The 25,315-nt window shown below is 43.6% G+C and overlaps 1 protein-coding gene across 1 annotated transcript in view; it reads left to right on the forward strand.

Moving 5' to 3' along the window:
• NUP133 (nucleoporin 133) overlaps positions 1 to 25,315 on the forward strand; it is a 51,088-nt gene that overhangs the window by 9,729 nt on the left and 16,044 nt on the right. Inside the window, 11 exon segments of the mRNA XM_033099605.1 lie at positions 665 to 820; positions 1,126 to 1,196; positions 4,178 to 4,325; positions 6,087 to 6,234; positions 7,101 to 7,258; positions 8,642 to 8,733; positions 13,880 to 14,043; positions 14,909 to 15,003; positions 19,894 to 20,118; positions 23,603 to 23,725; positions 24,870 to 24,969. Coding sequence (XP_032955496.1) covers positions 665 to 820; positions 1,126 to 1,196; positions 4,178 to 4,325; positions 6,087 to 6,234; positions 7,101 to 7,258; positions 8,642 to 8,733; positions 13,880 to 14,043; positions 14,909 to 15,003; positions 19,894 to 20,118; positions 23,603 to 23,725; positions 24,870 to 24,969 — 1,480 coding nt within the window.

The following is a 25,315-nucleotide window of genomic DNA, read 5'->3' on the forward strand; positions in this document are numbered from 1 at the left end:
ATTTCCACCCCCATCTTTCTGCTTCCACTGTGTGCCCTAACCTGCACTCTGGGAACATTTCCCTGGGCTTTGGATGCCAGTCCAATTCCCTCACTGCTGACCCTCTATCCCGTTAGTGGCTGGAGTCACAGTGCAGGAGAATCAGAGACAGTCACTTAAACACACCTGTACTTAAAAGGCGAAAGAGTATACCCACGTGGAACCAAGCGCACACATGCCTGGCACATTCACTTTGCTGTAACACACCTCTTGTCTTCAAAGGCCATTGCGCATTCCTCCCTTGCTTACCAGGTTTACAAACTCACATTCAGAACCCTCTGCTTGTCCGTATTGAACCTTATTTCCATTTGAGCCTTATTTTTGCTTTTCTACTTGTAATCTGCCTTCCAATTAACAGGACTGCTTCTCATTCTCCGCAGCCGCCTGAATGGTCCCCGCTCCCAGCTCTGCTCTCCGTGGGCCCGGCCTGTGTGTTCCCTCCTGAAATCCCACCTGGTCACAAGGGCTGCTTCAGGGCCTGCCCCTCTTTTGAGTCCTAAATGAAGACTTCTGCTAGGGCTACTAACCAAATAATCACCAAGTAGATGGAGGTTGAATTTCAGAAAAACAGTTCATTAACATTAGAATTTCATCTATAAACTTGACTTTTTTCTCCTCCATACAGCTTTCAAGTGTCCTTTGGGATAAAGAAAGATCAAGCTTTTATACCCTGACAAATGTAAACATCAGTAAATGGGAATTGGATGAGTGTTCAGAGAAACAAGTGCTCAGCTGGGAGATAAGCAGAGTCCTGAAGGAGAACGTCGTGGATGCCGTCTGGGTAAGGAGCGGCGACACCGTGCCGTGCCCACGGCACGCTCGCTGAGGGCTCACGAGGACACTGCTGTACTCGTGAGAGCAGAGGTGTGTGTGTCACACACACACAGGTTTCAGCCCGAGAACAGAAACAGGGAAGTCAGTCTCTAGACTTTGGAACCTGCTGACTGCCTTAATTCCTAAAATTCAGGCATTATTCGTTCAGTACCTGAGCTCCTGCGGATGAGGCCCTCTGGGCGGGGCTGGGGAAACAAAGGTGAAATGTCACGCCTGTGCTCAGGGGCTGATGTTGCTGCTGTTCTCCTTCAGGGATCTGAAAGGAACTACGAAGCCATTAAGGAAGGGGTCAACGTTCGCTATTTGGACTTGAACCAAAACTGGTAAGCAGTCTGTCTGTCCTACAGAACGTCAGTAGTTGTCTGGAGGAGTAAACTGCTGCCTGTTATAAAATGACGAGCAGTCTCGCTGTTCAGTTGCTGGTCTTACCACATTAACTGAGACCTCCCTAAATGGTTTGCGTTCTGTATCCAGAGGTGCTAGTTCACTGGGGGAATCAGGCAGTTCTCACCTCCAGCTGTTGTTCTTGCTCGTACACGTGTCGTTTGCCGCCGAGTCCCGTCCTCTCTGTTCTCAGCTACGGCTTCTCTTCCCACTGCTAAGAGATGCCGTGGGCGCTCCATGCTGTCGTCTGTCTCCTGGGGGGACTGGCCCCACTTCTCCAGGCTTGTGGACGGCTGGATTGAGGGAAGGAAGGATGGGGCGAGGCTTTGTCTTGGCACGTCCGCTAGCACTCGAGGCTGCCTCATACTTAGTACATTTGCTCTTAGAAACGGTGTTCTGACCAGTGCCTGGGATTCTAGGGTAGTCTGACAAAGCTGACTTTTCCAGTTAGTACTTAGTTTCAATACCAAATGTGATTCAGAACTTAAAAACCGTTTGTAATGTGCTTTCTGTGAGGAAGTTCAGAAGGAATGCAAGTATACGATTTGTAATCCTTCAAAACAAAACTTACCAGAAGTTGAGGACTTTTTTATGTGTTTTAGAGTAACTTAGTTTAATGGAGTGAGTTCTACTTATTTCTTAGAAGGACATTACAGTTCTGCTGTATAATTTTTCTCTCTTGGGCTATTGAGACACTCAGTAGGATCTGTCTGTAAACTACCAAAGAAGTAAAAATAATAGTGTCTGTTTGATTTCCATAAACACTTTAATTAAATACAGTTTACCTATTTTCGTTTATTTTTACTGGACTTTCAGAAATTTCCAAGTGCTGCTAGGACACAACCCACTGTGGGCACAGGATGAGAATATTTTCACCTTCAGTTTTCAGAACAGGATAGAGACCGTGCTGAGTAGGGGCTCTGTTGGGTCAGAGCAGGGCCATCCTCCCCCCGTGTTGTCATGCCAACGAGGTCCATTGTCCCCTTGACCCACCTTTACTCCAAAGTGTCCCGCCCCCACTCCCTTACATCCTTGAGGTCCAGTGACCTGTACCGGGTGTTTCTCCTGTTTCTTCTGAGACTGTTTGTCTTCCTGTGCTCATTCCGGCCACAGCTTCAACCTGGGCTTGTGTTTTCAGTCACCAGGCTTAGCAATTCTTTCACTAGATTATTACCAACACAAAGTTGATAGCTTCATTTTAGATGTAAAGTTTGGATTTTTTAAATCTTAAATGCATTCTAATATATATACTCCCGTAAACATTTGTCAAATTTTCACTGATGTGCAAAACTGTGATTATCTTCCTAACATCTTTACCACCTAAAATAGTTTCAAGGGTTTTCAAACATGAAATTTTTTATAAGATGTCAAATAAATCTGGTCCTAGCACCACTCCCTCAGGAATCGTAGCTGTCAGATGGTGTCTGTGACTCCATGGGCACCTTTCAGCTCATATGCTGCAGTCTTTAGGGGGACATCAGTGTAAAGGCTGACTGGAGGTGTGACCCAGTGTCCCTCCCCACTTGGCACAGAGAGGGCGCGCTCAGCACTGCATTCTCTGGGACCTCACTCAGCTCCTCCCTATGTGTAATATTCTTACATGTCATCTGTTAGCTTTTTAGGTCACTGCCAGGATGTCACAGATTGGGCCAGCTGCGAGAGGAGAACGGGAGGAGGAAGCTGAGGGCCCTGTTGGGATTGCGTCATTGGAAATGGCATGTTCCCAGCTCAATAGTCATGAGCTTGGTTTCTTATTTCTAGTTGTCAGTACAAGGTGCTTGCCACCCTGTTAATATTTCTGAGACTTGAAGGAAAGTTGCTAATAATGCTATTAAATGTTTTGGAAGGGCTGAGATTAGAGACCATTTAATTCCTTTCATGCTTTGTGGGTACAACCACCTTGATACACTTAAGAGAAGTGTAGAAGCTTTAAGATGGAAAAAGGTTTGTTTTTACATGTACAGCAGCTTAAATTTCTATAACTGATCGTTAAAATTAAAAACAAAATGTTTTTACACTGGAAAAAAGTAAGCTTTGCAGAACAGGCTAGATCAGGGTTTGGCAACCTTTTCAGTGAAGGGGTTCAAAACTAACTTTCTTAGGCTTTGGGTGCCATGTGGTCTTCATTCCAGCTAGTCTACCCCACCTGTGGCAACATGAAAGCACCCACAGACAGTACACAGGTGGGCATGGCTGTGACCCAATAAAGCTTCATTCACAAAAACTCGCATGGGCACAGTTTGGCCTGAGGGGTGCACTTAGCCAGATCCTGCAGTAGTTCATTTGTTGATCTTTTTTTAAAGTCAGATTTATTGAGTTACATTTTACATGCTGTAAAATTCAATCATAAGGAAAAGAAAATACATTTACAGTACCGTCTTTATCAATACCATAAATTTTTGTCTGAGTTTTTACAAATGCAGTTATTTAACCGTAGCTATAATCAAGGTATGAACGGTTCCATCACTCCCCAGATTGCCTCGTGCCCTTTTGTAACCTACTTCTACCCCTGGCAGCCGCTGAAGTGTTTTCTGTCCCTACAGTTTTGCCCTTTTTGGAATGCCATATAAATGGAACTATCCAGTTTAGAACCTTTTGAGTCTGCTTCCTTTCACCTAGCGTTTCATGTTCCTTCAGTAGTTTCTTCCTTTCTACTGCTTAGTCCATTGTATAGATTTATCAGAGTTTATCTGTTCAGCAGTTGAAGGCTGCTCGATTGTTTTCACTTTGGGGCAGTTACCAGTGAAGGCACTACAAACATTCACACGTGAGTTTTTGTGTGGACATAGTTTTTATTTCTCATGGGTAAATATCTAGGACTGGCATTGCTAGGTCAGACGGTAAGTGTATTTTTACCTGCATAAGAAATCACAAGGCCGTTTTCCAAAGAGACTGTAGGTTTTTCTTTTGCATTGATTAGCGATGGGCTCCTGATTTTGGCGGCAGCGTGGCACCCAGCAGACACTCCATGTCTCATCTATTATTCTGTGATAACAGTGGAAGATAATGGCTCCCAAATGTCAGATGCAGTAACTGTAGAAGTCACTCAGTATAATCCACCTTTTCAGGTAAGATTTCTATCTGTAAGTTAAAACATACTGAGTTTTCTTTCCCTACACATTGCAAAGTCAAAATCTTTGAGCATGTCATTGGCAGGGCTTGGGTATACTTTAAAATAGCTACTTTTTAAACACTGCATTTTATTTGCCATCTCAGACTTGTTCCTTTTCTCAACTGTAGTTCAAGAGAAATGAGAGCCAAAGCAACTGACAGCAAGCAGTTTGTTTCTTCTGCTCTAGCTCTGTGAAGGGATTATCATTTCTACATTATTGAGTAGAAAGAACATATTGATGAAGAACTGTAGAGTGAAAATCAGGAAGAAACCTGATAGGAATTGGGGTTTGGTTTTGAGCCTGTATAATACTGAAAAATCCCCTTTCTGCTCAAAGTAGGATTATATTTGTAGGCATTACATGCTCATCAAAGTTCATGTAAATGATTAAAAGATGTCTAATTTGAAGCTTGGTAACAATTAGATGTATTGTTTAAGAACTATAATCATGAGGAAAAACCTGATTATGCAAGAAAAACATGCTCAGCGTTAAAATTTCAGACAATGCAAACGGGTATAAACAATATAATTTGACAATAAAAAAACATAGGGTACCACTTTTAATGTTTTGTTTGTAAAATTTCTTCATTAATAAACAGTGTATCATTTTCAGCATTTGCTAATTTTATTTACAGTTGACCTTTGGAAGAACGTGGGAGTTGGGGGCCTCAAGCCCCATCCCGGCATCCCTCCCCCATGTTAGTCATGTATAACTTTTGACTCCCAGAAACTGAACTAGTAGTAGCCTACTGTTGACTGGCAGCCTTACTGATCACAGAAATGGTCGATTAACACATATTCTGTATGTTGTATGCATTATACACTGTATTCTTATAAAGTGAGCTTCAGAAAAAATGTTATTAAGAAAAATCCTAAGGAAGAGAAAATATATTCACAGTACTGTACTCTGTTAATACGGTAAATTTGTCATCTGGTCGCAGGATGAATTGTCTATCAGCACCTACAAAAATATTCTTAAGTGATTCAAAACGCTGTAGATGTTACACGTATTACTAACACTAGACATTGAAATGAAAAGATAATATGAAAAATAAATTCATATTTATTTATAGGTTTGTGCATTGATAATGAAGAGGCAGCAACATGATTGCTTTATGGCAGCCTAGTATTATACAGACGATTCCTTCACGGTAGTAAGGAAATCTGCAAACATTTTCCAATATATTTACTGAAAAAAATCCACAAATAAGTGGACCTGCACAGTTCCAGCCTGTGTTATTCAAGGGTCAACTATAATTAGATCTTATTTCTATTTCTGCTTCTGATATTATATCTGAGCAAATTGACTCAGTTTTCTTGTGCTTGATATGTTAACAGTGAAATCAGAACCATAGTGTTTATCAGGGATCATTTATAAAGTTTTGACCAATTCTAAAATAAATACAATGAATTAATCCTTGTATTTTCTAACATTTAATAGGCTTCTGGTTAAAATCTTATCACCATGGAAACGGTTTCAAAATGTGCTAATTATTTGCAGCTCAATAAATGACTTTCTCTAATTGATGTTTATAAACTGATTCCATCATATTTTGTCAGTCATCTCGTGGGTAGCGTTTAGGTTTTCATAAGGACAGTCAGTGAATTATTTTATCATTTTTATGAGGTAGTGTACAAAAGTATGAATTCTGAAATCACACAAACAAGCGTTTTTGTTTCAGTTCTCCTTCAATGTCATGTTAAATTGAATTTTCAGTCTGAAGATTCGGTTGCGTGTCGGTTGATGGTCCCCGACTTTTCAGTGCGGACTGCCTGTCTGTACACTGAAAGCGCCTTCTATGTGTGCTCCACGGGGACCGGGAAGTTTTCTGTCCCTCAGGAGAAGATTGTCTTTAACTCGCAAGGTACAGTGCCGGTTTCAGAAAGCAGGGTTAGTCATTCTTTTCCTGTAAGTGTTGCTTCAAGCACGATGCTGCCAGGTGTTAGAGACATTCTGTACCACACCGGTAGTAGCCGAAGTCACAGCCCTACTGAAAAACCAACGGGATAGTAGAATTCCCAGACTGTTAACATGTATGGGCAAAAAATAGTAACGTTTTCCCCAGCAGAGGCCAAGAAGAAAGGGACTGATGCTGAGAGGTAAATGGCTTATTCCCAGTGGGAGTGACTTACTCTTAGCTGTTCTTAAGTAAGTGTGTCCAGACCCCTTGGGAAGAAGGATGTCAGCGGCTAAAATAGGGGCTGGGGTGGGGGGAGCCATCCAGGAGTGACACAAAGCCACGCGGATGGTTCCATGAGGATGTTTACCTAAAGGTCGGGCCACAGGCTGGCTGGAAGTAGATTTTGTAGCCCCTGCACGGGAGCCTTGCTGGGAGGTGGGTGCCAGGGCATTAAGGTACTGAGCAGGCGTGGCTGCTTCCCCCACTGGCTTTCTCAATAAGTCAAGACAGAACTGGGCAAGAGGACTCCATCAGGCTGATGAAGCTGTTTTTCTGAATGGTGCAGAATGAGTTGTTTTACTTTTCTGCTCACTAAACTTGCTGCTGTCTTGCAAAGCTAGTTTTTATTGTCTGAAAGCTAAAGGACACAGCCTGCTACTTCTAGTAGCAACAGGTTCTGGACATTTGATCTGGGATCCAGAGAGGGAGTTCAAAGGAGGAGGAAAATTGTAAAGGAAAAGAAAATGTTCTTGGTCTCTCAGAGTGATTTCTGCTTAGGGTGATAAGGCATTGATCTGTTCTGTGTAATTGTGTGTTTTCCTTTCTTTTAGGAGATAGGATTTTAGGAGCTGGTTCCTGTGGTGGTGTTCCTATCCTTTTCTCTAGAAACAGTGGGTTGGTGTCGATTGCTCCACGGGAAAATGTGTCCATGTTAGCAGAAGACCTTGAAGATTCTTTAGCATCGTCTGTTGCTGGACCCAGCAATGAGGTGATGTGCTTCAGTACGATGTTACGGGTTTTTTCAGAGTATTTCCCACAAATGTTTTAAAAAGTCAGCCAGTTTTAAAAGAGTTGTGATGAAAACATTAGTTCTTTTATCTCCCTCACCCCCTTTGTCCTCTTTCCCAAAAGCAACTACTTTTAAGTCTTTTAGCTGTTTCTTCCGGTTTTGTCCTCTGTATTTCTAAGTAACATGCTTATGTTGCTGTGTCCTAATTCACCAATTTTAGACATCTATTGACCTCCTATTACAAAAGACGAGGATTAGGGGTAACTTTGTTCGTTTTTCTGCCTCGATCATCCCAGTATAAATTTTTTCCATTAGGTGATAACTTGAATATTGTTTACAGTTTACTGAGTCAAGTAATGTGCTGATTACATTTACTTTATTACACAACATCCTGTGGTCTCGGAGTGTGTAATGCACTCTTTTTATATTTGCTTACGTGTATCTGGCGTGATCTTCCCACACCTGCCAGCAGCTCTGTAAATGCCTTTCAGTGCACTTTTCCCCAGTGTCCATTCTCTAGAAACTCTACATGTCCTGTCGTCTTGTCTCTCCTCGTTTGCCTCAGCACCCCAGCAGGATCTGTCCTCACACCACAGACGGAGGTCTCTGTGCCCCGTCACTTGCCATTCCTTCTTCTGGCTTCCATCTTGTGTTCTGGTTCAAATCACCGATCTTTGGGTGGTGTTGTTTCTTGTCATTCTGGAATGATTTTTTTTTGGGGGGGGGGGCTAAAAACCATCAAGTTTTTTCTGTTGTCTTGAAACCTCAAATCCCCTGATCCATAAGGTTTTATCATTCTTTTATAGGAGACTGAAAAGAATACTGTTTGGGGTAATTTCCATTTGAATAGTATATGAAAGATATAGACTATTTCTCTGATTCAAAATTAAAGTGATTTGGTAGTTTCAACAAAAAGTAATGATTTTTTTTTCTTTTATTCTTTTGTAGTCATGGATTTATGATACTGCTGCTGTTCTGAAACAGTATTTCATTCTTTAAAAGTTTTCCAAATCCTTGTTTAAGCTTGAAATCGACCATTATGCTTAGTAACATACATTGTGATGAGTTGTATAAGAGCAAACCCATAAAAAGTTTGCACGGGTTATGAGGAAATCCCCAAATCATTCTTTCACAATATAATCCCTCGATTATATATACCTTTTTTGTAGGGCTCTGGTCGTTCGCATGGTACATTTTGTCTTGTTTCATTAAGTGTTTTATGTATGTAAACTATCGGTAGAGAGAGTACGGTAAACAGCTTGTGTTCCTGTGTTGTTGCTGTCATAGGTGGGTCGATTTTAGTCCAATAATTAAGGATTTGCTGATACCTGCACCTCTAAATTGTAGTTTGTTACTTTACAGAGTGTGATTTTTGAGAGCTCTCCAAAGAATGAAGCCAGAGCCCAGGAAGATACAACCAAATTGCTAAAAGCGGCTTTTCTGCAATATTGCAGGTATAACGAGGTTCTTCAATCTTAGCCTCTTTTAAGTCTGAGGACACATTTACTGACCTGTGCTCCTTATTTGTTGACTGCGAGAGCAAGTTGGAGGAATGGCGCCATTGAGGAGGAACGTTTCTCTGAACTTCAGCACTTCCCCCAGCCAGACTGGGGGAACATGGTGCACCTTGCGCCACCCCCTGCCATTCACAGTGGTGGCCCTGAGGGCAGCGTGAGCTGGCACACATCACGTGAAAGCACAAGGTTGCATACAAGGTTTTGTCGGTGCCGTAAAGGACAGGGATTGGCCCGTTAGTGCAGTCTGCTGTGTAGACAATCCCACAGAACTTGGTGGCTTATGTAATGCAGCTGATGGTTCTACGGTCCGGCTGTTTGGGGTGGGGCTCAGGTGGCCGTTTTACTGGTCCCGTGTGTGGCCAGCTGCCCGCTGTCCCAGCTAGACTTGCTCACATTTGGGGGCTGTGGCTGGTCGTGTCTGTCTGCACCACGTGGCTCCTCCAGCAGCTCCCCTGGCCTTGTTCACGTATCGGGGTTCCCAAATTGGTGAGAGAGGAAGCATCGGTGCACACGCGCTCTTCTCGTCTCTGCATGGGTCCCATCTGCCCCTGTCCCATGGGCCAGGGCAAATCTCGGGGAGCCCCATGGGAGGACACTCACAGGGAGTGTACATGTGGAGGGAGCGCGAGTGTCTGTCATACCTGCTGACTAATCCCTGTGGTTTTCAGATGACTTCAGTCATTTCACTTTGTCCTAGAGGTGTATTCTGCAGATCATGTACTGTGGTACCTGCCTAACAAGGTGCAGTAAGTTCATATTTGAATAAACAAACTCGGGAAAATTGTGGTCCAGCCATGCTTTGCCCCTAGCTAGCTGCGTGAGACTTTGGACAGAAGCCCTAACTTTCTGAACTGTTTCTTCCTTTGGGAACAATGAGTAGACAGAGCTGGGCACATGAAAGGTCATTAGTTTCTCGAGCAGATCTTTATTTCAAAGGAATATGCAGGATTTGCCACCTCCATGTCCCCAGTTCTCAGCTGCTGACCACCTAATCCCACTCAAAGTGGTTGGTATCTGACCCCTAGTGGTTCACTGTCACGGGAGGGGTGGCAGTTAGACTCTACAGAGCTGTCACCACTTGAACATTCTGTGCCTTCTGGTCTGCTGAGCTGAGTTTCTTACCCAGGAGATGGCGCATGTAGACAGGATCTTCGCTTCTGTTTCCGAATAGTTTTCTTCAACCTCGTTCTGTCGTGTGGTGTTCAGTCCAACTGCCAAGATTTGCGTTAAAATACCATGATCTTGTCTTTCAGGTTTTCCTTTAATTAACAATTCTTGTCAGATTTGTGGCATCTAAAAATGTAAGTGCTAATGCAGCAAGACTCAGTGGTCATTGCAGTCGTTTCCTGTGGCCTCTGTAAGAAGTTACAATCTGGGTGGCTTAAAACAACAGACAGTTATTCTGTCACAGTTCTGGAGACTAGAAGTCTGAAGTGAAGGTGGCAGCAGGGCCACACTTCCTGTGAAGGCTCCGGGGACACTGCTTGCCTCTCTCCCAGCTTCCGGTGGTTGCTGGCATTCTTTGGTATTCCTTGATTTGTGGACACATCATTCCAGTTGTCTCCATTGTCACTTTGTCACATTGGCTTTCTTCCCTGTATATCTGCCTTCATGTGTGCTACTAATAATGACACCAGTCATTGGATTAAGACCCACCTAATCCAGGGTGACCTCATCATTACTTAACTCATCATGTCTGCAAAGATCCTGTTTGCAAATGAGGTCACTTCCTGAGGTTCTGAGGGACATGAGGGGACACCAGTCAGTGCTATTTCTAAATGTTTCCTAGGAGACGACTAAGCATGGAAAGGGGCCCTTGACTTTGAGTCCTGAGCATAGTGACCTGAGGGATGGTGGGTTACTGTGGCCCTTAGCACAGCTGTGCATCTGATTACCTGGTTAGCACGGTTGAAGTCCTGGGAGGCTGACAGTAATCATTTTTGAGGGAGTGTCTGCCAATAGTCTTAAAGAATTAGGATGAAATTGTAGTAGTTCAGGCAGGATTTCTCACCCTCGTCACTGTTGACATTTGAGGACAGGTACTTTTTTGTCGTGGGGCCCTCCTGTGGATTGCAGAGTGTTCAGCAGCATCTCTGCCTTCTCCCCCTTGATGCTAGTAGCATCCTTCCCCCCAGCTTCTGACAACCAAAGTTGTCCTCAGGCGTTGCCAGGTGCTCTGCGGGGGTCAAAATCGGAAGAGAGCGCCCTGAAATGCTATCTGTTTAGCTTTTTGCTGAGGTCATATTACTGTTTTTATAGCATTGTTTCTTTGAAATTAATTTTTGTATTTGCTTTTCATTTCACTTAACTAAATATACATACACAATCTTCTGCTCATGAGAGTTTAAGAGACTAGTTCTACTGATTAAAATAGTTGATTATTGAACTTGCCATAATCAACATTGTATCCTACAACCGGTAGCTGCTACCCAGCCTTTCACACTTCTAAGCAGTTTCTCTGTTACTCTAGTCAGCTTCGTCTCCTGGTCTACCAAGGAACCGTTGAAGCCCTGTCCTAATGTCCTCCACCTGCCATTTCCCTCCCTCCTCCCTCAGCAGCTGACTGAGCCTCATGCTTCGCAGAGGTAATAGAGGCCCTCAGAGCCCGCGCCCCACGCCCACCCCAGCAGGGGGCTCCCTACAGACTCACCTGCCTCCTCTCCCCACCCTGTGCACAACTTATTTTGTCGTGTATAATGCGTACCCACGGTTTTGGCCTAAACTTTCAGGGAATAAATCTTTCCATTTTTTAATTCAAATTTTTATTTGTTTACATTTAGGTACTTGTGTTTTGTATTATAAAGGAATTTTAGCATTTATTTTTTAACAGATTATGGTACAAGAAATGTTATATAACAAATAATTACAAAATACAAGAAACAGAGAAAAGGTACTGGAAATTTTCTGTAACAGTAACAAATTTATGATATTTATGCATCATAGATGGCCTAGAACTTTTCCATCATTATTATCGTATTCCAGGATATTATTTTGCATATGGATATCGTTATTGATTTCTAGAGTTACACTTCTAGCATGTGAACATAAAAGAATTTAAAATATTTATATACATACGAAATTAGTACTACCCATGTATAACATGCATCTTTATTTTTCCCTCACAAATTTGAGCAAAAAAGTGCATTGTACACGGCAAAATACAGTAGGAGGGAGTGCGCTGTCTGTCCCCAAAGCCACTGTTTCCTGCCCCTTGACCCTACTCTCCAGTTCTTCCTCTCTGTCCTCGACCCTTCTTGTGCTGGCTCCTCCTGGGACGTTGGTCATGTTTAATCTGCCATTTTTAAAAAGACAAGTCTGTGTCCCCCTTTGAGCTACCACCCCCATCTCTTTGTTCCTGTTACAGCTAAGCTACTAGAAGGTTGTCTGGTGGGTGATGGGCTGTCGGCCCCCAGGTTCCCCACTGCTCCCTGCTGTCTCTCCTCCTTCTTTGGCTCCGTGTGCCGAGGACACCAGGGCCCGTGGGGCTCCGGCCGTACACAGGGGAGTGTTTGAAGGCAGCTCATGTCCCACGGGCACCTGGGGTCCAGCTCTGTGCCTGTCTCCAAAGCTTGTCCTCCCGCTTCTGCCCCATCCCAGCACCAAGTGCCACCGTCCACGCGTTTGCTCAGAGCACGTTGAGGGGGGTGGAGATCATCCTCGTTTGTCAGGTCCATCCAGTTGCCAGTTACCTCACGAACCCACGTGTCTTTGTCCCACCTGCCTGCTTGTCCCCATCCTCCCCACAGCCACTGATGTGATGGTGCAGGCCGTCTTCTCTTCCTGGATTTCCATGGTGACATCCTACCTGGACTGTACTGCCTCCCGTCTGACCCCCATCTAATGCCCTCTCCATGTGATGGTTACAATGACTTTTGGAAAACTAGAGCTGATGATGACGTCTCCTCTCAGTGCCTGTCCGCTGTGGTTTACGGGACGTTGGTTCTCTGATGTGTGCCTCAGCCCTTACGTCGCAGCGCACGTCCTCCCCGGAGCGGCACTTGTCTGCACCCTGCCTGTCCTGCCGTCCTTTACCCTGGCTCCCCTGCCTGCAACTGGTGGTGTCCCCCACTGCCGGCCATGGGAGCTGTCCCCCTTCCTGCTCCCGGGTGCTCTGCCGTCCTCAGTGGCGTCAGGCACGGGTGCTTACAGGAGCGGCATGTGCTTCCTGTGCCGCTGCGTGCCCCTCGCACCTCCACCTTGGCCTCGCTGTGCCTCTCCCCAGGACATTTCCCTGCCCCCATCATGGTTTCAGTCCCCTGTTCCAAGCCTGTCACAGTGTGTGTGTAGCTGCTTGTTGATTGTCTAACTCGGGAAACCATCCGCTTTGTGAAGCCTCAGACTGTAATGTTTGTCATTCTGTTTCCGGTCCCTAGCGCATTGTAAGTATTCAACATATGAGGTGTGATCAAAAGATACGGTAAATGTTTAAATAAAAACAAGTTATTACAGGAAAAGGTACATTGCCATTAATCCTCCTCAAAATATTCCCCCTCACTTCAAACATACTTAGCCCTCGTTCTTGCCACTTTCTGAAGCAGTTCTGGAAGTCCTCTTTTGTGAGTGTCTTTACTTCATCCTCCATCATGACAACTCTCCATGTCACACGTCACTTATCGTACAGCAATTTCTGTCAAAACATTGCTGTGTGTCCTCATGCACCTTATTCACTGGGTCTGGCACTGAGCGACTTCTGGCTCTTTCCCAAAGTCAAAATAATTCAGGACAGCAAGGCAGCCACGACAGTGTAACTAAAGACACTCACAAAAGAACTGCTTCAGAAAGTGGCAAGAACGACGGGATAAGTGTCTCCGAAGTGAGGGGGAGTATTTTGAGAGGGATTAATGGCAATGTGTCTTTACTGTAATAAACTTTTTTTTGTTTAAACTTTTACTGTATTTTTTGGTCGCACCTCGTATGTTTTTTGAATATGAATACATAAAAATTGTCTCCCTTTTAGATAAATGTCACTAAAAATAATGAACTTTGGGCTAAAATATGGTACTTTAATTTCATAATTAAACTTTTCCTGGTGAGTTAAAAATGTTTTGCTTCCTTTAATACTTTGTTTTGCATTTTATTTCAGAAAAGATTTAGGTCATGCTCAAATGACGGTGGACGAATTGCTTTCCTCCCACTCTGGTCGTGACAGCGACGGTGACCTTGATGGAGCCGTTGTGCAGATCAGTGTGGACCTCATGGACGACTACCCCGCGTCGGACCCGCGGTGGGTTGCATCTGTCCCTGAGGGTGAGCACACCGACTAACGTCCTGGCACGATCTGCCCTGCGAAGGGCATCTGATTCTTTCATTAAAGTGTGTCAAAGCATAGTTTTATATTCTGAAACAATTACTATTAAGTCAGTATTTTTAAAAGGTTGCAACGTTCCTTGTAGTAGATTTTGAAAAGGGCTCAGAACAGACACCGAGGGAAGATTGGAGCAAATCCTACTTGTTCTGGCTGAAGCCAAGGCATTAGCCCTCGTTGGCTATCTCAACATTTTATTTCTAAAAGGAAACTGTGGTGTAGATAGCGTTTGTCATTTACTAGCCCCCAATTAAATGATCATTTTGGCTTCACTGTATTTGGCTGATAGAAATTGTGCATTTCCCTGAGAGCTGCAGTGTGCACATGTCAGGCCGGCATGTCACGTGCCTGACGCTTCCTGCTTCCCGCCGACTGTCCCTCCTACCCTTCACTGCACCACCGGGGCACTCTGGGCTCCCAAGTACCAGGGAACTGACTCAAACAGCCATTTGTCTTCCTAATTTCCTACTTAGCAAGTTTGCTAAGCATCCTTAGAGATTTAGGAAGAAAACCTCAGTGTTTACCTTCTTTCTTTGACTATTTCTTTTGAGCTGTCAAGCCTAGAATGATATAAATGATTAAACTAGTAATAACATTTTATTTTGAATGAATATGGTATGAATTGTATCAAACTTCCACAATTTTTCTCTTAAATTTTTTAAACTCTTCGGTAATGTTATAAATGATTGCATTGAAAGGTTGGTGTTTTCCTTTTGCATAGATTTTTCTTAAGTTTTCATTTTAATAGCAGTAATTATTGTAAAGTCAGTACGTTATGTGTTTAAGTTTGTTACTGTGTTTCAACAGAACCACCTGGGTTTAGCAAAGCATCACTTATTATTCTTCACCAGTTGGATGACAAGATGAAGGCCCATTCTCTCTTCATGGACTTTATTCACCAAGTAAGCTTCACTGTCACTGAACAGGGGTCCCAGGACACTTGGCTCTGCTATCCCTTTGTCAGCTCTTTCCAGGACACTGGGAGATCCTTTCAGTCTTGTTCTGGGGTGTTTCATTGCAAGGGGCATGACTACTGTTTTGCATTTTCTTTGCTGACTTAAAAGTAATTAAGTCCAGGGCTTAGTGGAGGCCTATTGAAGTATAAAAGCTGCATTGAAAATAAGATAAAAAGAAGAAAAATAGTGTATTTCAAGAAAAGTGATGTTTTAGCTTTTCTTATAACGTCCTATGATGTCCTGCTTTTTAGTCAGATTTCCTGTGTGCTTTTATGTAAAAGTTTTCATGAGTTGATTTTGTATTATTAGAAAGACAGTGTAAAGACAGTGTAAGGTGAGAAAAAGAAGATTTTTATCTGTGGATTTTTAATTTTGAAAGGCCGTTAGAATCAAATTCTCATTTAACGTATTTTTTTTTTAAAGGGTATCCCTATTTTTTAAAATTGCGGTTGACATTCAATATTATATTAGTTTCAGGTGTACAGCATAGTGATTAGACATTTATATCTCTTCTGAGGTGATCCCCCCAGTTAGTCTAGCACCCACCTGGCACCGTGCGTAGTTATTACAGTGTTATTGACTATATTGTAACACACTCTCTATGCTGTACTTTACATCCCTGTGACTATTGTATAACTACCAATTTGTACATCTTAGTCCCTTCGCCTTTGCCACCCAGCCCCCCAACCCCCTCCCATCTAATAGTCATTTCTGTTGTTGTTCATTTTGTTCTTTAGATTCCACACATAAGTGAGATCATATGGTATTTGTCTTTCTCTGTCTGATTTACTTCACTTAGCATGATGCCCTTTAGGTTCATTCGTGTTGTTGCTGATGGCAAGATTTCATTCTGTTCTATGGTCCAGTAATACAGAGGATGCCAAAAAAATGTATACACATTTTAAGACAGGAAAATTGTATTAAAATTGTAATACTCAATATATACCGATAACAAAACATGAATACAAGTCACATTTGACTTCTGCAATTACAAGAGATGCTCAAAGTGGTTCCCATCAGCGTCCAGACACTTCTGATTACAGCAAATACTGCTTGAGCAACGTTGACCAAAGTGTCCACTTGTGTACATTTTTTTGGTACCCCTGGTATGTACTGTATCTTCTTTATCCATTCATCCATCGATAGGCACTTAGGTTGCGTCCATATCTTGGCTATTGTAAATAATGCTGCAGTGAACATAGGGGTACATATATCTTTTCAAATTAGTGCTTTGAGTTTCTTCAGATAAATACACAAAAGTGGAATTGCTGGGTCATAAGGTAGTTCTATTTTTAATTTTTTGAGGAACCTCCATATTGTTTTCCATAGTGGCTCCACCAATTTACAATCCCACCAACAGTGCACAAGGGTTCCCTTTTCTCCACATCCTTTCCAGCATTTGTTGTTTGTTGATTTATTGATGATGGCAATTCTGACAGGTGTGAGGTGATAGCACATTGTGGTTTTTATTTGCATTTCTCTGATGATTAGTGATGTTGAGCATTTTTTCATATATCTATTGGCCATCTGTATGTCCTCTTTGGAGAAATGTCTAATCAGGTCCTCTGCCCATTTTTCAATTGGATTGTCTTTTTTGCTTTTTTGGTGTTAAGTTGTGTGAGTTCCTTACATATTTTGGATATTAACCCCTGATCAGATGTATCATTGACAAATATCTTCTCCCATTCAGTAAGCTGTCTTTTTGTTTTATTGATGTTTTCCTTCCATGGGCAAAAACTCTTTAATTTGATATAGTCCCACTGGTTTATTTTTTCTTTTGTTTCTCTTGCCCGAGGACATGTATCAGAAAAAAATATTACTATGAGCAGTGTCAGAAAGTTTACTGCTTGTGTTTTCTTCTAGGAGTTTTATGGTTTCAGGTCTTACATTTAAGTCTTTAATCAACATTTTGAGTTTATTCCTGTATGTGGTGTAATAAAGGGTCAAGTTTCATTGTTTTGCATGTATCTGTCCAGTTTTCCTAAAACCATTTATTGAGGACACTGTCTTTACCTCATTGTATATTCTTGCCCCCTTTGCCATAGATTAATTGACCATATAGGCGTGGGTTTATTTCTGAGCTCTCCATTCTGTTCCATTTGATTTATGTTGTCTGTTTTTATGCCGGTACCATGCTGTTTTGATTACTATAGCCTTGTAGTATAATTTGATGTAAGGTAGTTTGATGCCAGCTTTGTTCCTCTTTCTCAGGATTGCCATGGCTGTTTGGGGTCTTGTGGTTCCTAAAGGAACATGCCTGTTTATGTTGAGCCCAAATTAGGAAATATTTTTGCTGCTAGACAGAATTGTTACACAAAATCACCCATTTTTGCCATCAGCAACAGCTCCCAGCATATTCTCTATCCAAATGAATGGATTTCATTCCATTTTTCTTGTCTTTTCCAAAGTCAGTAATGCCTTAATGTTAAAGAAATTCTAGTCAATGCTGCCTGACAGAACGTCCTGTGGTGACAGGAATGATCTGTATCTGTGCTCCTGACATGTGGCTGGTGTAACTGAGGGACTAAAGCTTTTAAATTTAGTTTTAATTCACTTAAATTTAAATCTCCATTCTGGTGGTTAGTGGCTGCCCTATTGGACGGTTTCAGAAACACCTCGACCGACCATGAGCCTGCATGCACTCTGCTTCCTTGTTGCCACCGGCTGGCCTGGCTGTCGTCTGCCCTCACGGTCTTGCTGAGAAAGTGCCACACGTTCACTGAGGCCCATTAATGGGGAGAACACAGCGTTTCTCCTGATGGAATTGTTTAATTACTAAAGCGTCAGTGTTAACTACTAATAGTCGATATTGACTGTTATAACAAACCACCCCAGAATGTGGTGGATTAAAATAGTTTTGTGGGCTGGGCGGCTCCTCTGCTCACTTCCCCTGGGACCACTCTGCGAGCTGTGTTAGGTGGGCTGAGCCGGAAGGCCCCAAACTTTGCGCCTGACTGGGAGCAAGGCTGCTTGGTTCTCCTCCACTTACTCTCTCATTGTCCTTTAGGCTGGACTGACTTCCTTTTGTGTCAGGGCAGCACCCAAGGGGATGGTCTCAGAAGCTGCAGGCTTCTTCATGTCTCAGTTCAGGTGTCATATAATGGCACTCCCACCAAAGTGACATTGGCCAAAGCGAGTCACAAGTCCAGCCCAGATGAAAGGGGTTAAGAAATTGATTCTACCTCTTACTGGGAGGAGTGACAAAGTCACATGGCAGAGGGTGTGCATCCTGGGGCGGGAGGAGTCAGTGGCCCTGACGTGCCATGCTGCAGACACACGAATTATCAGAGATGGCAGACACGTGTGGCACGAGCAGTTGCAGCGGCCCTTGCGCAGACTCTGTGGGCTTCAAAGACCCCAGTGGAGTCACAGCGCTGTTGGTGGTAGTATTGCAAGGTAATGTCCAGCGAGATCCCATTCGGTTCTGCCTTTATGTTCACTGATTTCACTGGAGAATTTACATGAATAAGCAGGAAGCATGTGTCCCCAGGTGCTGGTGTCTGAGGCTGCAGTTCCGAGTGTGAGCGTCTCCCGTTGGAGTGCACTCAGCAGCTGTGGGGCCGTGGCGGTGCCGGCGGGTCCTCGGGGAGCATCCCAGCTTCTGGTTGCTGGTGTTGGGGCAGCCTGTGTCCCCCCTCACTTCGTAGGAAGGAGCAGGAGCAGGGCCTCCTGTGACCCACTCGTCATGTGACTGCAGTACTGGGAGTGCCTGGTCCTTCACTGCAGCAGTGCAGTGGTGGCTGGGGGACCTTGCCTAAAACTGCACTGCAGGTCTTATGAGGGGCCCAAGAGCAACTCAGACAGGAAGGTTCTGTCACTCTTATTTTAAAATGACCGCTGCACAGGTTGAATACGTTAAGATTGATTCGTTGGAATATTCCGTAGTCATTCAAAATGATGAGGGATGTCTAAACATACAGTGAAAAAGCAGGATGCTGTCAAAGAAGGAACAGAGCGGTAGACATAGCAGGACGCTTGTATTTAGAAGAGGGGACTCCTAACACGAGGTGCCAGAAAAGCACGTCAGGTTCTAGAGGAGACTTAGCTGCAGCTGCACTTGGAGAAGAAAGGGCCGGGGCTCCGGCTTTTCCTCCGCCAGGGCTTTCTCACCACACATTTATTGCTTGCAGCAATAGCCTTCTCTGGGGATTTAATTATTGTGCACTTGTTTTCTGTGTACTTTTTTGTATTTACATTTAACCTCAATATACAAAAATCAGGGACTGTGTGAAGGAAATGGATTATACATAAATGTGGGAGAGTGTTTATTGTTTACGTTTGCTTGGCTCCTGAGTACAGGTTACTGGAATGCTTTATCAAATGGAGAGCTTAGGAATGCTGGGAGCTCGTAACCCACCAAAAAGGAGCGGCAAGCCAGTCAGGCAGGAGACGCGATGGTTCAAGACTCCCACCCTCCCCAAGGCCTTAGGGTTCTGGAAATCAGTTGAATACGGAGACTGCCAGCTGCTAATTCACAAAGGTCCAGAACCTTGGGAAGTTAGTGGGCACAGATAGGGAAGTGATTTTATCCTTTTGATGACCATAGATAGCAATGTGACAAATAGGGAAGTAGAGACAACAGCAGTAGACAAACCTGGAGTGACCCTTGTCTTAGAACAGGACTGTCTAGCCGAAGTGTGTGTGTGTGTGACAAACAGCCAGAAGGAGAGATACCTGGAGGTACTTTCTGGGGAGAGCAGGGCAGTGCTCTGTACCCAGCGTGCTTCTCGTGGAAACATGGCTGCAGTATTTTGTGTTACTCTGAATACTCATCCGACTGCATTATTTGTGTTACGGTAAATGCTTTCCAAGAATGTGTATGTTTTGTCTCCATAGGTTGGCTTATTCGAACGTCTGGGCACCTTCCCAGTCAGAGGGGCGCCCATGGCAACCCGACTGTTGCTCTGTGAGCACGCAGAGAAGTTGGCGGCGGCTGTTGTTCTCAAGAACCACCACTCGCGGCTGCCTGACGTCATGAACACGGCCATCCTGACCGCTTTAAACAGGAGGGCCTGTGAAATCCCGCCCAGCCTGACCCCTGCCGACGTCTTCTTCAGAGAGGTAAGGCGAGTGTCTTCGTCTCCTGATGCGGCTTCCTGGAGAGCCCTGCAGTTTGTTTAGGTAGAGACCACGCCCCCAGCAGGGCAAGGACTGACAAAAGAGCTGGGTGGAATTTTAAATTGGACTCCATGTTTTCTGGGTAAATTGCCACTCAGAAAGTATCACTCATGTGCTGCCTCCCTTGTAAGTGAGAGCTTGCAAAGCCGACCAAGAAGGCCTCCCTGTTGGGAGCTGGCTGGTTTCCCTTAGTCTCCAAATCCACTTGACTCTGCTCCAGGAGGGCACCTTTGCTAGTGGGCTCCTTGCCTCTGGCTTCCCATTGGGTTTGCCGAAGGGAAGGCACTGTCGGGTGGCTGGCCGTCCCCCCAGCTTCCTTGCTGCCTGCTGCCACCGCAGTTTGCTGTGCCCTCTCGGTCCCAAGGCTCCTGTCTGGTCTGTCTGCGTGCCCCTCAGGCCTGGGCTTCATCATGGCCACTGCTACCAGCCCTGCGTGCTGCACTACCTTTGTGGTCCCCTTACTCCTGCCCACGCATGCCTGGCTTAACAGTCCCTTCATTGAACTCCCCTCAGCTACCTGCCAGGATCCTGCTATACACCTCACTTTGAAAACCAGACTTATTCTCAGAGGAAAAGAAAACCTGTAAACTTTGGGGAGAAAAGATTAAGATGCTGACCCATCGGTGACAGCCAGGCGTTGCCTTTGCAGCAGCACCACACAGCCCTGTCCTCGGTGCTGCCTCCTGACCTGGGGAGGAGGCAGGGGACTTGACTCACTCCCGAAAGAGTGCTGACTTTACAACTCAGAGAGGCTGACTGTTAACCGAGAGCCTGGTCCTGAGCCAGCCGGGCCAGGAGGTGGCCTTGCCATCCTGAACTAGGACTGTCCCTTCTCCCTTTGTGGCATTATCTGAGTTTAGAAACAGTGCCAGCTCCTCCTTCTGCTATGTGAAATTTGGAATCATTTTCTGCATTTGAGGAACTTTGAACTGTATTTGGTGCCTGTACTTTTATTTTCTTCTTCCTACAGTCTAGCTATAATCTAGCACCCAACGGGCTATGCCAAGGAGTCTCTTTTTCCCTTAATATTTAGTGTACTGTAACCTAAAAATAATTTAAGAACTGAACCATGTTCAGGTTTTCTGTTGATTTCCATAAATGCAGTTTGATGAATGCCTTGTTTTCCTACCTTGGGGTTGGTTGCTTTTCTAGGGAATGTAAGGCAAAGCACTTTTTTGTTTTGCTTTGTAATCTAGGAAATATGCCCCAACTCTGAATAAAGGAAAGAAAAATAATTCACCTTAAATTTTATGACCTAACCAACCAAACTGTCTTAATTTTTGTGTCCTTTTTTTGGTCTTTATTCATATATATTTTACATGGTAAAACAAATAAGTATTTTTTTTAATTGTTAATGACAAATTATTTGAAAGAATTGAGCAAGAGCCTGGTTCCTTTTTCTGCATTTGGATCAAAGTGCAAAGCATACTAGTTGATTCAATATATGTACATTTTCAAATGAACTGAAGAAAAAGGAAAAGTCAAGAAATTATCATTTGGATACGTAATTCCTGAGTAGAATGTTAGGAATATGATAGAAAAAAACTGAAAATGTGATTGGTTTCAAAGGAATGTTCCATATGGAAATGGAATGTTGAAGACTTTGTAGCACCATTGATCTTACTTTCTCGCGATGTTTACTGGTCTCCTGGTCCTTTTGGGTGTAGTTCTAAAGGTCCTCCCATAACTGTAATAAAAAGAGAGCTGGAAAGAGGGTGTGGATGGATGAACAGAATGAAAATGCATATGTAAATAATTGCCTTTCTCTTTACCTGTCTATTCACTTGGCAGTGGCAAATTACATTACCAGCATTTTAAGAGAAGAGCAGGTGACCCAGGTCAGTCTGATTGGTGGAGTGTTAGGGGCAATGTGATCTGGCAGCCCTGATACCTGTAGGAAGTAAATAATACAGAATCAGCTCAAGGGTGCACTTCCTGCCTTCTGTGCAGTCTGGGACACCCCAGGGCTCTAGAGAATAGAGGTAACTAACTGCTTAAGGAACAGTCCGAGTTGTTGGCACAGCATATGAGCAGTATTTGAAGCTGCTGAATATGCCACTCACATGATCAGAGTGGTTAGCAAGTGTCGGGGCATTTTATCTGCTTTTATGTTAGTTTCTGCGTTTTGTAGCACATATGTTTCATTATCCTTCTCACATTAGCAATATAGGAAATTCTTGCATTTGATCTTACAAATTACACGTGCCAAAGGCTTCTTGTTAGAATTGTTAGGGTGCCTTGAACTGACAGCAGAAATACAAAGGAGAACAAGGTTTGTAAGATAGCATGTTTTGTGTGAGCTGCATTCTGTGTGTGCATCTTGTCGCTGCAGCTGGTTTGTAAGCGCCTTGCGGGCAGTGGGTGTGATTTCTGTATTTCTTAGCCCATGAGTGCCCCGTACTCTGTAAACTCTAAACACCAGGTAAATGCCACCTGGTAAGTAAAGGGGAAAAGCTTAACCGTGGCCTGAACCTGCAAACCAGTGTTTCAGTGCTTATGAACATTTTGTACCCGGACCTTCATGTGCTAAGGACAAAAAAAAAACAGTTTGAAGTTACATATTTAGTTATTTTCTGTAGAGCTATTACTATTCTACAGACATGTCTGTTATATCTAAAGAAGAGATATTCCTCAAAGAAAGAAATCAGCAAGTTTATTAGTTTGGGTCATTATTTTAATCTATTCGTTTAATTCATTAGTTTGGGGTCTTACATTGTAATGTGACATCATCTGTAACCTAGTTCTATTTAAAAGTGGCATTGAGCACTAATGGCTATAAGAAATAAATATGTCAGTTATAGTCGTTCCTTGGTGTCTGGAGGGGGTGGTTCCAGGAACCCCCCTACACCCAGTACCAAAATTCACAGATGCTCAAGTCCCTCATATAAAATAGTGTAGTATTTGCTTCTAACCTGTGCTTCTCCTCCTGTGTACTTTAAATCATCTCTAGATGACTTGTAATAGTAATGTGATTACTTGTAATACCTAATGCTGTGTAAATGGTCATCACACTGTATTGTTTAGGGAGTAATGACGAGAAAGAAGTCTGTACATGTTCAGACCTAACTACACAGTGCACGTCTGTGACAAGGTGACATTTTTTTCTGAATATTTTGTATCTGCGGTTGGTTGAACCCATGGATGCCGAGCCACAGATAGGGAGGGCCGGCCGTACTTGGTATTTAAATGAAAAATCTACTTGCTAACAATCCAGATTTGCTAATTGATAAGACTTAGTTATTCAAAAGTGAGGCGATTCTCCCTTTTCTTGGTTTTTACGTTTATTTCCACTGTGAACTGCTTTCTTCTGACGAATGAGCTGAGGGTCTGATTCCTGAGGACAGCCGTTGAATAGAATCGGAGCTGTAAGTGCTCCCCGTGACCATCGCTTCTGTTACGAGGAGCTGACGTCTGTGTGCTCCCTCAGGTGTCCCAGGTGGACAGCGTCTGTGAGTGTCTGCTGGAGCACGAGGAGCAAGTCCTGCAGGACACAGCGGTGGAGTCAGCGGAGTGGGCCGACGTCGTACTCAGTGTCAGCAGTGTCCTCAAGGTACCCGCACGCGGCGCCATTTCTGCACATCACAGCCCGGGGTATGGGCAGGGGAGTGAGGGCTCTCTGTGTTCCTGCTCGGTCTCCGCAGTAATTTATAAAAATTCAGCTGTTTGTTACTTCCAAACAGAATAATTCAGTCATTTTACCAATCGGTTAAAAACCATTTTGAATGTTTGCCTTGTGCATGTTACAAGTTTCTGTAATCCTGAGTGCTATTTGGTGGAATGAACCTTTTATTGGGAGAAGGATGTGTGTGTGTGTGTGTGTGTGTGTGTGTGTGTGTGTGTGTGTATAAATGCATCGTAACTGTCTAAATAAGTCTCTTTTTTAATTACTCAAAAGCTCACTACTTACGAGGTCGGACAATTAAGTTCGTGAACTTGTTGCAATGATGTTGCTAACCTTTTCTGATATCAAAGGGATTATTCATTATGAATTTGTACCAACTGGACAAATAGTTCACCAAGTTTACTATTTGGAAGTGCTGAAAAGGCTGTGTGAAGAAGTTAGACGACCTGAACTTTTCACCAACAATTCATGGCTCTTGCTTCACGACAGTGCACCAGCTCACACGGCACTGTCTGTGAGGGAGTTTTTAGCCAGTAAACAAATAACTGTATTGGAACACCCTCCCTACTCACCTGATCTGGCCCCCATTGACTTCTTTCTTTACCCAAAGATAAAGGAAATATTGGAAAGAAGACATTTTGATGATATTCAGGACATCAAGGGTAATATGACGACAGCTCTGATGGCCATTCTATAAAAAGAGTTCCAAAATTTCTTTGAAGGGTGGACTAGGCGCTGGCATCGGTTCATAGCCTCCCAAGGGGAGTACTTCGAAGGTGACCATAGTGATATTCAGCAATGAGGTATGTAGCACTTTTTCCGAGGGTGAGTTCACGAACTTAATGGTCCAACCTCGTTTTACTGATTAAAATGTTCCATTAATTTTAGCTAATGTACTTTCTAATAATGATTTTCCTACTTTGGTTACTTTAGTTTTCCAAAATTGAAGTTAAAGTATGGAGTTAAATTTCAAATATAGAAAGCAAAAAGTAATCCTACAGACCTGATTATCTTCAAAAACACTGGGATTTGTCACTTTCTGCATACGGTAACGCATTTCCTTTTTCTCTAGGACATGCTGCAAGCTGCTTGTCATTATCGACAAAACAGAAACTCCTTGTATAGAAGAGAAGAAATGCTGGGAAATGACCCTGAATATATTCCATGGACAGGTGAGATTGCAAGCACTGAGCCCAAAATACCAATTTACTAGCAGTTCTTCAAAATACATTTCTAATACATTTTTGGAAGCTGTATTATTCCCCTGGCGCAGGTCTGTAAGTGAAATGAAAAATAACGTAAGTGCCATCTGCAAACTGAGCAGTTCTTGTGCAAATTGCTTTATGCCTCTGAATACCTTATAGGTCTCGGATTTGTACCTTTAAGCAGTACTTACGATGCACCCACTAGGTCTCAGTACACACTGTTACTCATAGAAGCAGGGCCGGCCCTGGAGGGACTGGCTGTATCGTATGCTGACTTTTAATAGAAGAAAGTAAGTGGAGTAGCGTGAAAGGG

Source organism: Rhinolophus ferrumequinum, chromosome 27 (assembly GCF_004115265.2).
Source record: "Rhinolophus ferrumequinum isolate MPI-CBG mRhiFer1 chromosome 27, mRhiFer1_v1.p, whole genome shotgun sequence".
NCBI lineage: Eukaryota > Metazoa > Chordata > Mammalia > Chiroptera > Rhinolophidae > Rhinolophus > Rhinolophus ferrumequinum.